Source organism: Lepidochelys olivacea (assembly GCF_965140295.1).
Source record: "Lepidochelys olivacea isolate rLepOli2 genome assembly, chromosome: 1".
Classification (NCBI taxonomy): domain Eukaryota; kingdom Metazoa; phylum Chordata; order Testudines; family Cheloniidae; genus Lepidochelys; species Lepidochelys olivacea.
Genome location: NC_140411.1, coordinates 309,487,412 through 309,502,615, shown reverse-complemented (window position 1 = coordinate 309,502,615; position 15,204 = coordinate 309,487,412). Strand labels below are relative to the sequence as shown.

Below are 15,204 nucleotides of genomic sequence, written 5' to 3'. Positions count from 1 at the left end.
TGTGGGAAGCAGGAGAGCTTAGGAACCAGCATGTTGCCACTGTAATCCACCATGTAATCTATCCATCCACTTTATTCCTAAATAGCCCAGCACAGTGCAGTAGTTGTTGCCCACAACTGATAAGGAAGTTCAAGAAATTGTTAACCGGCTACAGGTGATATAGATGCAGGTTACAGAAATGGAAAGTAAAGTTTCAAACATGATAATATGTTTCCCTCTTTTAGGAAAAAAAAAGAGATTGATAAAAATAAAACTGAAAATAAATTAAGTGCCCTTTCTTGTATAGAAAATCCTTCTGGTTTGGCTTACTGGAGGAAGCTAACAATAGAGATTCAAAAGAAATTAGTAGGGGGTAAATTACTAGCTAATGTTACAGGCTGGCACAATTAGGATGGGTTGAGATTCATCCCCTCACAAAGAATTCCTGGAAGGCCATGGTCACAAATGATAACTTGAAAGAGTCTTCCACATGGATTAGCCCACAATATTTTCCAAAACTCAGAAGTAACAAAAAGTAACAACAATCGTGTAAGTGCTTGTGCTGGACCTTTCATTAAAATTACTGTCTCTAAACCAAATTCTGATCTCACTGAAGTCAATCAGATCTTCAGGCTATGACAGTTTTCAAAACTGGATACTTGCATACGCTCCATTTTAAAATGTTGCAGTTAGTTACTGGAAAACATTTTAATTGGTTCAAGAATAACAAACAAGAATTTGTAAAACTTGCATAACAAAATTAATACTTCTTACAATTATCTTCTTGCTAAATTATCAATTACAGAAAATTACTGCAAAAATTAAAAATCAAAGAGAAGATTTTGCCTTTAGAAAAATCTCTAAGTTATTTCCCCTCTTTTACTTGTTAAACTATCTACCTCCCTTTCCTAAAAAAATGAAATAAAAAATATCACACACATACACAATTTTCTGCTTTGCTAACGTCATAGGAACATAAGAAATGTTAATTTTCACAAATGCTGAGCACTTGTAAATCCCATTTATTTCTATACCAGCAGCTGGTGCTCTGAAAATCAGGCCATTTATTTAGGTTCTTAAGTATGGGTTTAGGTGCTTAACCTAAAGTAAGGGTATGATTTTTAAAAGCCTTTAGGCACCTAAAATGCAGCTAGCTGCTTAGGCACATAATTCCCTTTGATTTCAGTGGCAGTGAGGCACCTTTGAAAACCCCACTATGTGTCTCCCTGTGTCTTTAGGCACCTAAATATCTTTAAAATCTGGCTCACAGCACTCTGATCCTGCAATCTGATCCATGCAGGAGGATCCTTTTGCTCATAAGTTGTCTCATTGACTCCAGTGGGAGTCCAATCAGCTGTAAGGGACTACTCGCATGTATCACTTTGAAGGATCTGGGCCCAGATTTGGAAATGTGGGCATGACCATATATTACAAATTACATAAATATGAGATTATTCATAGTAATATTTTTACGGCATCTTCCATCTTCACAATGGCTTGGATCCTGCCCCTGTTGAAGCCAATGAAAAATCTCCCATTTACTTCAGTGGTGCAGGATCAGGCTCAAATTAAGAGCATGCATACAGAACCCTGGGAATGCTCACACCTCAGGGATGGAGGGTTGTAGCCAACCAGTGCACAGTATGCTACACAGCAATGTGAGAAAGGAAATATTGTTTTATCAAGGACCTCAGAGCAAACCACTGCACTGCTCTTATGAAAAGCGCCTCTGGATCTTTAATAGTCACATAGACAGAACTTGGCTTTTACGATCTCATACAGCCACAATAATATGTTATGATTATTTTATCAGCTTTTAGAAATAGGAAGTGTTAAAACTGCTGCTATTTGAGTATGGGTTTGTAGGGTGCAGATGAACTTTCAGATCTGGATATTTAGACCATTAAGGTATCGGTATCCCTTCCAGAGATCTGGGGATCTCTGCTACAAGCTGCTTCTTATCTCTTGAAATGCCATTGTGCTGGTGTGAAGAAACTAATGTAGTTCCCTTTAGCAAGTCTGCAATTTGATGGTTCTGAGTTATCTCTGTCTCAAGACACTCTTTATTAGTTAGTATGTATTATTATTTATTAATTACTAGTTACTAATTATCAATTGTTATTATTAATTATGGTTATTACTATTTAAATTGAGCTAAAATCTTTCAGGGAATCTTCCAGAAGCCACATAATTTTATATGTGCTAATGTTTTGATTTTGACCCTATGTCAGTAAGTATATACGTGAAGACTTGTGTCCAGCAATCTCTCTTATGATTCTCACATCTGTTGCACTTCAGTTGTTCTACTTAAAAGGCAGAATATGTTTGTCACCTTAACTGACCCTTATTTAAGCCAGTTTGGGAAAAAATAATATAACTTCTCATTGCACTGTGGTAAAAATGCTCCTTTTTTTGTCAAAATGCTCCTTTTTTTAGATCTATTCATTTAATACCAAACAAGGTGATTATAGAAATATTATTTGGAGTATGAGAGATTCTCATTCATATATTGCAGCCAGAAACGATGTTAGTTAAGCCATGTACTGCAGATCCACTGATAGAATTTGACCAGTAATTGCAATACAGGTGACAGTCCAAGCATGGTAATTATTATTGTTTCAGAGAAATGTAACCGAACATAGAGCTATCATTCTAATGCACAGTCTAGGCATTTAAAAATATTTTCTCCACTTCATAAGAAGTGAAGGAAAACTGTTTTATAGATTATGTCTTAAATAAAAATCAGTGTTCTCATTCACCGCCTGATGAATGATAGGTACAGAAATATACAGGATCTTTTCTAGCACTGTGTCAACTTTGCTGTCAGATAACTGATGAAACTTGAATCTGCACCTGAATCTAAATTATGTCTTTGGGTTTGTATTTTATATGTCTTCTTTTAAACAAAGAGTCAGTTTATGACTTATAGAATCCAATTCTCCTCTCATTTTTTTTGGGGTAAACGAGAAGTAACGGGATTATATGGGATAAAATTTCAATAAAATGAGAAACAGGCCCATAGATTTTTATTATTTCAAATGTTTATTATGGAAAATAAATAAAGTAAATTGAGGGTCTTTTCTTGTGTTTATGAAATGTTTTCTATAACAACAAGATTTCAGATGGATTTTGAGCTCTTTTACCAGTTTCTGTATTCAGTACTACAATTTTGTTTCCCAGACAGCTTCATATGTAGCACCGCTATCTCTACTACTGTATTTATAGATACTATAAAAATATTTACAATGAAAATGCTGGGAAAAAAACCCTATAAACATGTCTTGTTGGGCAGGGGTACAGAAGTTCACAATGGTTTGAGTTAACTCTTGTGTCACCAGGCAATTTGAAATGCCTGGATTTTTATCACTTCAGTCAAACCATTCATATCGTTCATATTCGCATTACTAGCTGAGGCCCGTTCATATGATGGGCTATAATCAATAAATCAGATGTCAGTGGTGATCATTCTTCATGTCAATTTATACACTTACAGGGTACTACTGGCATATATTTTGTTATTGCCACCTCCTCAGCACCAACCCAAGTGTTGTTATTCTTGACTCACAGTAACTACAAGAAAACCAAATTCCATCTGTTTCCACCAAAAGAAGTAAATAAATGAGATTCTCAACAGAAAACTCATCTTCCCACCACATCCATGCTTGTATCTGTGGTAAAGAAATTCATGCTCCAGGGAAACTGCATGAAGTAAACAATGTTCCTTCCCTTTAAGAAATCTGCATGATCTTTTAGTCATGCAAGTTGACCTATCTGAAGAGAACTAAAGCAGATATAATGACTTCTGTTTCCTAACAAGGCATCCAATAGCACAATGCAATTTTAAGCATCTTTTTATTAGCAAATAAACAAAAATTGTTTTCATTGCCACCAAACTGACCCTTATTTTCAAATACTTCATATTTTCTCTGGAGCCCATTTTGAATATCAAGTAACATACTTTGAAGGTGGTTATATTACACTTTGCAAATACATTAGATGTTTTGATCTATTTTTTTCACAATGGGATCTGAATAGCTAGAATACATAAAATGGGAAGGACAGAGTCTAGCACCATCACAAGATTGTACACAAAAATAGAAAAATTCAATTTGAAACAGACTTGAAAAAATATCAAGCATACAAATACTAAAAGAAACAACTAGTTAAGTAAAAATACAGAAATAAGGATCCAATTCTGCAAATCTTTTCTCACATGAATAGCCCTCACTCCCATGAGTAGTCCCATAGGCTTTAATGAAACTACTCATGATGTAGGGGTTTGCAGGATTGTGCTCTCATTTTGTATTTTTACTTAACTATTGGTTCTTTATTTTTGATATTTGGGTATTTCTGAGCAGACAAAGATCAGAGACACAGGAGACATTGACTGCTTGGAGGTCACAGAAAGAACACAAGATAGTGTGTAGATCAGGTATGAATTGTGCATTGCTGAAGGAGATTATGTGATGATTGTAAAGAGGCAATTCATCAAGAAAAGGTCAGAGAGTGAACCATTATGGGTAAAGATTAGGTCAGGAGAATGACAATGGTGATGAATGGAGGATTTGATCCAGTTCTGGCAGCTGAATGAGGAAGCTAGGGAGAGGACACAAATGAAAGCAAAAGTCAGAGGGGTCTTTCATGTGGAAGTTAAATTTGCCCAGGCTGTGGATAAGGGAGCGGGAATAGAGGAACACAGAAAGCCAATAGTGAAAATCAGAGCTTGGAGGACTATAGAGAACAGCGTTGTGAGGAGAAAAGAACTAAAGGAAGCATACTTCAAGGACCTGAAAGGAATGGGAGGTAAATGATGAAGGTAGGGGATGGAAGTAGCAGGTGTAGAATAGCATTAGACCCATCATCCTATTCCCTGATCTGTTATTTGTAGCTTTCTCATGTTACATCATCATGTCATCTAGTAGACTGTAAACTCTTCAGGGCAGGGAATCTTTTGTAAGATGCTTAGCACATGAATAAATTAATAATAATAATTAATGGAACTGTTTGTTACTTTCTTTTGTACATCTAGTTTACATTATGAAAGCAAAAAATCAATTTCCTCATTTTTAAATAGCCCTCCACAAAGTCTATAATTCACCTATTGATGTGCTATATGATCTGACAAAACTATATAATGTCATGCCCATAAATATGAAGGTACTATTTCATATGCCTGTGTCATTGTTTTTGAACCAGTCACAAAAGATCAATACATTCTTTATTTAAAGCACAATATATAACAGCATATATACATTTGTACAAATACTGCTGTATGATCTACAAACATACACTCCCACTCCACTAAAACTTGGCCCAAGCTTCTCCAGCTCATTTGTTGGCTATAGCAGCGCCAGGAAGAAAACCAGTAAATTAGGGGATTACAGCAGAAAGTGGCAGAATTCAGTCATTGTAGTTGTGCGTGTCTGATAAGCACCTGTGTAAATCTGTCAGCCTCAGTTTCAATAGACCTCAGTTCTTGCTCTGACTCCATTCCTACCCTACAGCTGCTTGTCCTTTGTGCCTCATTTGTGCTGCTGGCCCCAAGCTTCTCTGGTCCTTATTGCCAGCTTGAACCCTCCTCCCCACATCTCTACAACCTCCTTCTGCTTTTCCCTGTGCTTGTTACTCACCTCTGTCTCACTTGTAACCTTTTTCTATAATTAAAACTGATGCAGATGAAACAAGCAAACCCATAACAGAAGGGGGGGGGCGGCAAATTGTGAGAACGGCCAAGGACTTTCATGGTTTATAGAGCCAAAGTAGTAGTATCGTGAAAAATCACTAAAATATTGACTTGAAACTTTAATGCACATTTCTCAGCTTGTTTGTGAGCACGTGTTCTACTCCTAGAACTACATTTCTCCTTTCATTTTTTATTTTATTTTTGGTATAACTACACCTCACGTACAACCCTTTCCACTGTGATATCTGGAGTTGAGGAGAGTTAATAGTTGTGATGTACTTGGAGTACAAGTCTGTACGTGTAGCAATAGTTGAAGTCACTGGCATTCTACAGAGAAAAATGTAATCTGTGTTTTTAAAAGATGGTTTACTTGCTTACCACTTATGCAGAACTGAGAAATATGGCTGTGCTTCCAAGATAACTACCCAAATTGCTAAGGTTGACACTCAATACCGTAGCTATCTCACAAATTGTAAGGACAATATCCAGTCTTCAAAACTCAAATAAAGTTAGTCTATTATTTAGCATTAGCTTTCCTACAATTTTATAACATTTCAGATAACTTGTTGGGCCAGTGATCCTCTAAAATATAAGCAAGTTCAGCTAGTTTTGTTCCTAGGTGAAGAACTTGGTTCATGTAAGAGCAGTTTCTGCAGTCCTTATTCAAACAAAACTTCAAATTTAAATTAATGGGAGTGTAGCCCAAGTAAGGGTGGCAGGGTCTAATCCCTAATCCAAGTTACTAGAAAAAATAACAATAAACTTTCACTGATCTTTACTCTTTTTCCCTTGTAACTTTCCTCTCTTTTCCTGCACTTACTCTATCAAACTGAGAAGAGTTCTGAGCCTTTTATGCTTCTCAAGTTATACATCACTATTTAACATTTAATCACAATCTTTACGTGGCTAACAAGATATTATTAAAAGGACAACATTATTCAGTTAACATGCTGCTTAAAACTTCTCCAGAATTATGTGTTATCGTAAATGTTAATGGCCAAATTCAGGATGACTGTGCAGCTATCCCCCAAATGGCATGTAAGGGCTAGATTCACAAAGGAACATAGGTGTAGGGATGTTGAATATCACCATGCCTAACCTTTATCACTGGAATTTGCAAAGTCTGAATTCAGCACCTTGACTCCCTATACAATGAATGAGGAGAGACAGGTACCTCGGAATGGGATTCACACAAGCCATTAGGCTAGGTGGCTCCTACCTAAACTAACCAGCAGGAGGTGCTGAGAGGTGCATGCTAAACCCTACCCCTCTCTCAGAGATAGGCATCTAAGTCCAGCCTGAAGGGAGGCACCTCCCTCTGCTTGGGATTCTCAGCTGCCAACCCTCTCTTGGAATTAGGTACCTATACCATTTTTGCAAGAAACTGGCATGTGGAGGGTGGGGAAAGAGGGGAGGAAATAAATAATGAAAGAGTCATTAGGCCAAAGAGAGCCTGAGCCCCACGGGCCAGAGTCAGCTGATATGGGCCAGCTGTAGATGTCTAATTTCACTGTAGAAAGACCCTGAGAGACCCCACATCAGATTATCCCATAGTCCACTGGCTAGGGCACTCATCTGAGCGGTAGCAGATCCCTGTTCAAATCTCTTTGCCCCATCAGGTGGAGGGGAGACTTAAACCACAGGTCTCCCAGGTGAGTCCCTACCACTGGGCTAAAAGTTATGAGAGAGGTGGTCCTCCTCCTTCTCCTTTTTACCCCCACAACCAACCCCGCCTTTTGTGTAAACTTGCCTACTTGGGACTGATCTAGTAGGTGAGTCCTGAGCATGCTTGCCAGATTGGGTCCCACAAGCAAGTTAGACAGAGGAATGCTTAACTTCCCCCTCATTGTACATTGTGCTGGGGCTTGGACATGGAGACACCTTGTATGTCACTGCAGTTTGTATGCTCAGAGGCAGAAATATAGGTGCCTAAGGAACTTAGGCACTGAGAGAGTTTAGGTGCTATGGGATTCAGCAGTGGCTGACTGGGGGTTATGTAAATCCCCGTGGGACTGATTCTGGGATTTAGGTGCCTAAAGTGAATCTAGCCCCTATATGTACATGTATTTGGAACATGTATTTTGTCCAGCAGTGGTCCTATGCAGCTTCTGCATGGCAGTAGCACAAATAGAATGCACAGATCTTGTTGCTGGGTCATAGAGATTACACATGAGAATTATTCCTCCTAATTTTTAGGCCCCTTACCAGAATGCCTCTTTACAAATTCTGTCACAGAACACCTATTAAGTGGCCTCTTGAAACCAATGGGAGTTAAGTACCTAAATCCTTTTGAAAAATCCTACTGTGTTTCTACCTGCATCCTCAAGCACCTAAATCCCTGTAAAAATCTAGCCTAAGTGACTTAGGACCCTAAATCCAATTTTTTTGAAAATTGAATTTTTGAAAATTTTTGAAAATTGAATCCAAAGTCTCACTAGTTTCCAATTACATTTGGGTTCCTAAATCACTTAGGTGCTTTGATAACATTACCCAGTCTAAAATACTTTTATAATCTAGAATCATGACATAATACACTTCTTATTTATTTTTTCCTACCAGTGCCAAACAGGCTCCTATATCAGAAACATAGACAATTACAAGGTGGACATAAACTGTTAACAACAATGTACTGTTCAGTACCTTGGACAAGTACTACCAACCAATACTGACTACCTTAATTATCGAAGAGATATCAGTTATTATAAGCAAATACAGATCAGCTCCTACATTTGTTATTTCATCTCCAGTGGTAAATGTTCTCAGTGATGTTAACTGATCATGACTGATTTTGCTGAAATTATCGACAGGTTAGATAATAATTAATAATGTAATAGTATTAAAAAACTATAGTAATAAGAGCATTTTACCTAATATAACAACAAATCCTTAATTTGTTACCAATGACAGCTTGTAACACATTTCTGGCATTATACACCGATACCAGAAGACATATGAAATATTTCCAGTGTTTATCTTCATTTGTTATATTGTACTAAAGATAAAAGCTCTGTACAAAAACTGATGGAAGAATACAGCCCTTTTATCTTTAAAATTTTTTACATGATTTTCAAATCTAGATTATGATAATAGGTAATAAACAAACTAATTCATTATACAGGTTTACTTTCATTTTGGTAAAGTAAAAAAAAGAGGCATGTTCCATAAACCCAGACAATTTAAATAAGATGTGATGAAAGGTTTGATTAATGAAAGGATGGTCTTAGTGACAGAGAAAAGTTTTGTCTCTTAATACGCCCAGTCATAAAAGAACTAGAAATTTACAATGAATAAACTCCTATTCAGATTCAATATAATAGCTATTACAACATGCTATATATCACAGAAGTAAGACTAGAATGACAAATTGCCTCCTCAAATTAACCAACCTTTCTAAATCTCTGTTAGCATCACAGAGAAATACATTTCCATGACCTTATCTATAGAATAAACAGCTACAATGATATAAATATCATTTTTAAACAATGAAGTCTCCTAACTAACCACCAAAACTCATTGGATCTTAAATGTCAACTGTGATATATTTTAATTCCAAATTATTGGGAAGTTTAATTTATAACTAGAACAACTTTTAACATATATACTGGAATTAAATTAGTCACATGTTAGTCATACTTTCTCAATCAGCTTCACAGGCACTTTCATAAGTGTATGTAGGTTGACACATGTCATTCACTTTTGGCCAATTCCTAGTCCCACTGAAGTCAAAGGGAATTTTGCCAGTGATTTAATGGGATCAAGGTTTGGCCTTTGTGAAGTTTAAAGCTTTACTTATGCTTTTGTGAATTCAACTGACTTTATAGTATCCAAGTCTGTTTCTATATATCACTTTGGTTCAAACAAAATGGCAGAGCTACACTGTTTTCTATATGGTAAGATTATCTTGGCGCTTTTGTTAATTGCCACTACATTAGCAAATATTGTAAAGGATCTTTCTAGGACTTATATCACATCATTAAAGACCCACTGACACCTCCTGGAGACTACAAAAAATACTCTAACTGTCCCATCTGCAAAAGCAAAGAGTAAAGAAACTACATATAATTTTGATTTTGTAATAAATTATTTACGTTTATCCTCTGGCAACACTTTTACACCTACCTATTCACATGGGTTTAAAATAGAATGTATAAAGCACCCACTTGTGTCTATAAAGTTTTTGTAACAAATACTGGTACTCCCACTTTTTCTAATGAAGTTTTTAAAATCAAACTTGCTCTTTTGTGACAGTAAAGTTGTTAAAATGTTGGCCATTGCCAAAGCAAATCTGCACTTACCCCAGCGTTGTCATAGTGACGATGGTGTACCAGAAGGCCGCAGGGATACTGGTGAACTTGCTGGACGATGAACCTTTCTCTGCATAGAACATGACCGTGGCAAAGATGATGATAGCCATGGTCAGTGAGAAGAGGAGAAAGCCCAACTCCGAGGCACAGCTTTTTAGCGTGTAACCCAGGATGCGCAGCCCCTGTGAGTGGCGGGAAAACTTAAAGATCCGGAAGACACGGAAGACACGCAGTGTCACAAAGGCCCCACTGACATCCTCGTTATCTGTCATCACCAGACCAATGTAATAGGGCATGATGGCCACTACATCAATAACACTCATGACACTGCGCACAAACTTGTAGCGGTTGGGGGCTGCCACCAGACGCAGCAGATACTCAACAGTGAAGATCATGACACAGGCAGTATCCAGGCAGAAGAAAGCCACAGCATAGCGCTCCCCACAGGGCAGCTCCTTGATGCGACCAGGGTTTACCCCACAGGGCACTGTCTCCACCACATTGGCAATGACAGAGATAGCAATGAAAAAGCCAGTGACATAGTAGAAGACCAGGGCCAGTGTACTTGTGTGTGGATTTTCGAAGGCCCGCCACATTCTCTCCCGAGTTGTCATGGAAGGCAGGGAACTCTCAGCCGCATGATCCTGATCTGCATCATCCTGCAGGCGCTCAGCATTCTCACGTCGGCGATCCTTGTACTCCTCATAGCAGCAGTCACCTATGATCTCAGGGATGATGCCAAAGAAGGCCAGCTCCTCGTCGTATGCTGATATACATTCTTGGCGGGGGTAGTGCAGCTTCCCTGTACGATAGAAGTTGAGAATGTGACGGAAGATGTCAGGATCCCGGTCAAAAAAGTACTGCTGTGTCTCTGCATGGTAGAAGAAGTCCCGCTCCGAGCTGCCCAGTAGTGTATCAGGGTAGCGCTCCAGGGTGTCCTGCCATGTCTGGAACTGGGTACCACTCACGTTCAACACAATCAGAGAGTCCTGGCTTCGCTTTCTCTCCTGCCGGGGAGCAGCTGGCATGGGATTCGTGGCCACTGGCATCCATCCTATGGCTGCCGCCCGCGCAAATGGCAACCAAGCTGCTACTCCTGCTGCCATGGTCCAACCTGCTAGTGCAGCTGCTGCTGAGGGATCACTTCACAGCCAATCTAGGCTTGGCCACTAAAATATAAATTTTTAAAAAATGAATAAATAAAAATGCTCACACAATATCAAAGTACTGAACATTACTATTCATTTATTCATTAGTATTAGTATTTATTTAAAGACTTGTCTTGTCTCCTCCCTTTTCCCTCCCAGTGGCTTAAGATAATAAATCAGAGTATTGGGAAATTCATCATGCACTGGTGTCCAAAAAAACCTCACCCTCCCTACCAGCTGGTTCCTGTGAAGAAAGGTCCGTCTGTTGCATACAGACACAGCCTGCGAAGGATGTGCACCCAGCAGCCAGCTAGGGCCAGCCACCCGGAGCTAGGGGAAGATCTTTCTGCCCTAGAGATGTGCGCCCACCCCGACTCTCCGCCCACCTGTTCCTGCCGGAGGAGCCAGGCAGCTGCCGCTGGCGGCGGGATGGGCGCAGGAGGGAGGCGCTGGCAGCCGCGAAACAGTTCCCAGCCGGGGGCTACCGCAGAATTTCTCCCCAGCCCCTCCCGCTCTGCACAACGCTAAGTGGCCCGGCTGGAAGGGGAGTGGGCAGGCGAAGGCGGCCGCCCCTTCCCTATTCAGAGCCCCAGCGCGACGTCGGGACTGATCCCCCCCCCCGCCCGGTTGCTCCTGGGATTTCGGCCCCGGGAGAAGGGGCAGGGGGAGCCCGCGGCCGGGGGAGGAGCTCAAGGCGACAGCCTTAAACTTCACGGCAAGTTTTCTTCCAGGAAAACACGCTGGAGCAGAGAGTGACGCGCGGGGGAACCCCCGACGGAGGGGGCGGCTGCCTGTTGGCGAGGGGGAAATCGGGACTGGGGTGATGGGGCGGGGTCCAGAGCCGGGAGGAGAGAAGCGCAGAGCCCGGGGAGAGCCAGGGGGCGGGGGGGGTCAGAAGGGCCCCGGCTCAGGGGACTAGCCAGTGGGGCGCTTAAGCATCCAGGCGAAGGAGCGGTTGGGGGGAGGAGCCTGCCGGTTTATGGGGGGGCTGGGGCGGGAGAAGAGAAGTTTGGGGAAAGCCGGGGTGGGGCTGGGGTCGGGGAGGGAGAGACGTGTGGATGCGTTACAGTGACTGTGGAGCTTGGAGGGGAGACACGGGTTTTGGAGTCTGGAGTGAAGCGCGGGTTGGGTGGGAATAGAGGTTTAGGGGGTCTCCGTAGTGCAGGGGGGTCAGCGAGGGGCGGGGGTAAGAGGCGCCCATGCTGAGGCTAGGGAGGCAGGGGGATTGGGGGGCTCCATAGTGCAGGGAGGGGGCCATGCTGAGGCAGGGTAACCGGGGGTTTGCACAGTGCACGGAGGGCGGGGCATGCTGAGGCTAGGGAGGCAGGGGGCTTAGGGGGTCTCCATAGTGCAGGGAGGGGGCCATGCTGAGGCAGGGGAATTAGGCGGTCTCCCTCCTGCACGGAGGGGGGGCATGCTGAGGCTAGGGAGGCAGGGGATTAGGGGGGCTCCATAGTGCAGGGAGGGGGCCATGCTGAGGCAGGGTAACTGGGGATCTGCACAGTGCACGGAGGGGGGCATGCTGCGGCTAGGGAGGCAGGGTGACTGGGGGTCTCCATAGTGCACGGAGGGGGGGCATGCTGAGGCTAGGGAGGCAGGGGATTAGGGGGGCTCCATGGTACAGGGGGGGCATGCTGAGGTTAGGGAGGCAGGGGATTGGGGGGGCATAGTGCAGAGAGGGGGCCATGCTGAGGCAGGGTAACTGGGGGTCTGCACAGTGCACGGAGGGGGGAGCATGCTGAGGCTAGGGAGGCAGGGTGACTGGGGGTCTCCATAGTGCACGAAGGGGGGCATCCTGAGGCTAGGGAGGCAGGGGATTAGGGGGGCTCCATAGTGCAGGGAGGGGGCCATGCTGAGGCAGGGTAACTGGGGGTCTGCACAGTGCACGGAGGGGGGGGGTCATGCTGAGGCTAGGGAGGCAGGGGGATGAGGGGGTCTCCATAGTGCAAGAGGAGGGGGCCAGGGAAGGGATCAGTGAGCCTCGTGTGCGATTAGGGGGAAGGGGGCTCGCGGTACGGACGGTGTCGGGGAGAGGTTTGGAGCGGGACCCGAGGCTGAGGGAGCCTCCCTGGTTCCCCTGGCCGGGTGCAGTTTGCTGGCTAGAGGCAGGGACCCCCCCCCAGCCCCAGGCTCGGCTCGCCCTCCCCCGGCCCGGGCGCAGCCCGCGGTACGTACCTGGCAAAGTCTGGCCAGAGCGCTCACTTGCATAGAGACTTTTTTTTCATCCGCGGGGCCCTGTCGGGAAAGGCGGAGAGACGGGAGCCACTGGGAAAGCCAGCCCCGAGCCCAGGGGCCAGAGCTACCGGGGCTTCCCCCGCCGCCGCCAAGCACCACCAGCAACAAGTTCCAGGGAGGGGGGGAGGAAGCAGCGTAATCGCGCCTGGCAAGTTAATGGAGCGCGTCTTTCCCGAGGAGCGGGGCTTGCGGCGGGGTGGCCCCTGTCAGGAGGGAGTCGCGCCGCTGCCCATGCCGCCGGGCGGCTGAGGGGCTGCAGATGGCCGCGGACTGGGTGGGGAGGAGGCACTCGTGAGGCAGAGGGCACAGCAGGGCTTCTCTCTCCTGCCCCTCCAGTGGGTGGGCCATGCCTCGCAAAGCTGGGAGAGGAGCGGCTGCGGCGGCGGCTGCAGGTTGTTATTTTCCAGGCGGCTGCTTCTCCTTTCCGCTCCTGCAAATGCCACCGAAGGAAGCAGCCAGGAGAGGTGGCGTGAAGGAGGAGGACATCGATCCGAGAGAGGAACAAAGAGAATTACAAATCGTTACACGCCGGGTTGCGGTGCAGGCGAGAACATGGGGTGTGGGGGGGTGTGTGTGGCTCGTGTCCGTGCGGCTCAGTCCACCCCCTCATTGGCTGCGTAATTAGTTGACTGCTGCCTGGGGCGGAGGTCAAGCTCTGGATACGATTTAGAAGAGGCAATTAGGGTGATCTCTTTGAACTGCCAGTTCCTTGCAACAAAGGGGAGAAATTAGTTGCTTAAGGAAAAAAAAATCAAATTACAGACTGGAAGTGAAGTGTTGCGAGACTTTTTAATAGCAGCTTCATTCCTCTTTGTAGTTCCCATCGCATCCCTTATCCAAATTGCTTTTCTAGCTTTCAAGAAAGGCGATCGGTGGGACGGGTGCTGTGAGCATTTTCATCCTTCTGTCCTTTCTGTTCCCTTTTAAGACAATCCACCCTTTCCTCATCACTAGGTGGCGTGTGGATGACGAGAAGTTAATTCCTCACCTTTCCTAAAGCGGCCCTGCTGCAGGGACTGAGGGAGAGAAGCAATCTGCACCCCACTAATCCTTCTTATTAGAAGATCTAGTTACAACCAAAATTACCAATGGGGAAAGGAATTGTCCAGTGATTATAAAAATCCATCGGGTTTTTATTTTGTAATATCTACAGTAATTTTTAAGGGTGTGGCTTTTTTAAAAATAGAGATTGTAAATTTAAGAAAATTGTGCATCTTTCAGTAAAAAGTACAGAGGTTAGTGATATGATTTCCTAATTTTGAAATGCTATTTACTAGTATCCTGTAAGTGAAACGAATGCTTTGTATTTCAGAATTAAAATGCTTAAAACAATCAGTCTTTTTCACTGAGCTTACAAAAAGGTGGTTATTTCTCTTCTTCACTAATGTTTGATTTGGCTTAGTAATAACATGAAGAGCTACAAATCTGTCATATAGTAATTTGCTTCCTTCATATTTCAATATCTGAAACAGTGCATTTTTAGCTACTTCTTTCACTGTTGTTATATCTTTGGACTCAGCCTTAGATGTCTGGCTTATAAGAAGGAGAGACAAATCACCACATCTGGCAAATCATTAAAAAGTAGGAAGTATAGCAGAGTCTAAAACAGTATATACTGTACTTTTTAGTGGACTTGGATGTTTTTAAATAGTATGGTTAACTTTTAACATGTAAAACTATATTTTTTTTATTCCTATTGAGAGAGAGTACTCTAGCATGAAAAATCTACATGTTCCCCTGAGAAATATTTGAAAAAAGTGAGTCTTTTACATAAATTAAGATATAAGGATCATGACATGTATAACCTGTCTAATTTCTAAATTAGGAGAACTTTGGATCAAGAGCATCAAATCAA

General features: G+C 43.0%; 1 protein-coding gene across 3 annotated transcripts in view; it reads right to left on the bottom strand.

Annotated features, from left to right (window-relative positions):
- KCND2 (potassium voltage-gated channel subfamily D member 2) overlaps nucleotides 1-14,451 on the bottom strand; it is a 458,837-nt gene extending 444,386 nt beyond the window's left edge. For 2 of the 3 annotated variants that reach the window (XM_084650513.1, XM_084650515.1), the window contains exons 1-2: nucleotides 13,290-14,451; nucleotides 9,958-11,135 (exon numbers count right to left, since the gene is read on the bottom strand). In XM_084650513.1, the coding sequence (XP_084506639.1) occupies nucleotides 9,958-11,072 (1,115 nt within the window). In that variant the 5' untranslated portion in view covers nucleotides 11,073-11,135; nucleotides 13,290-14,451. Of the gene's footprint in view, nucleotides 1-9,957; nucleotides 11,136-11,500; nucleotides 11,541-13,289 lie in introns of those variants that run through there. The other variant, XM_084650514.1, reaches the window with a different exon arrangement.
- Between the last annotated feature and the right edge of the window lie 753 nt (nucleotides 14,452-15,204).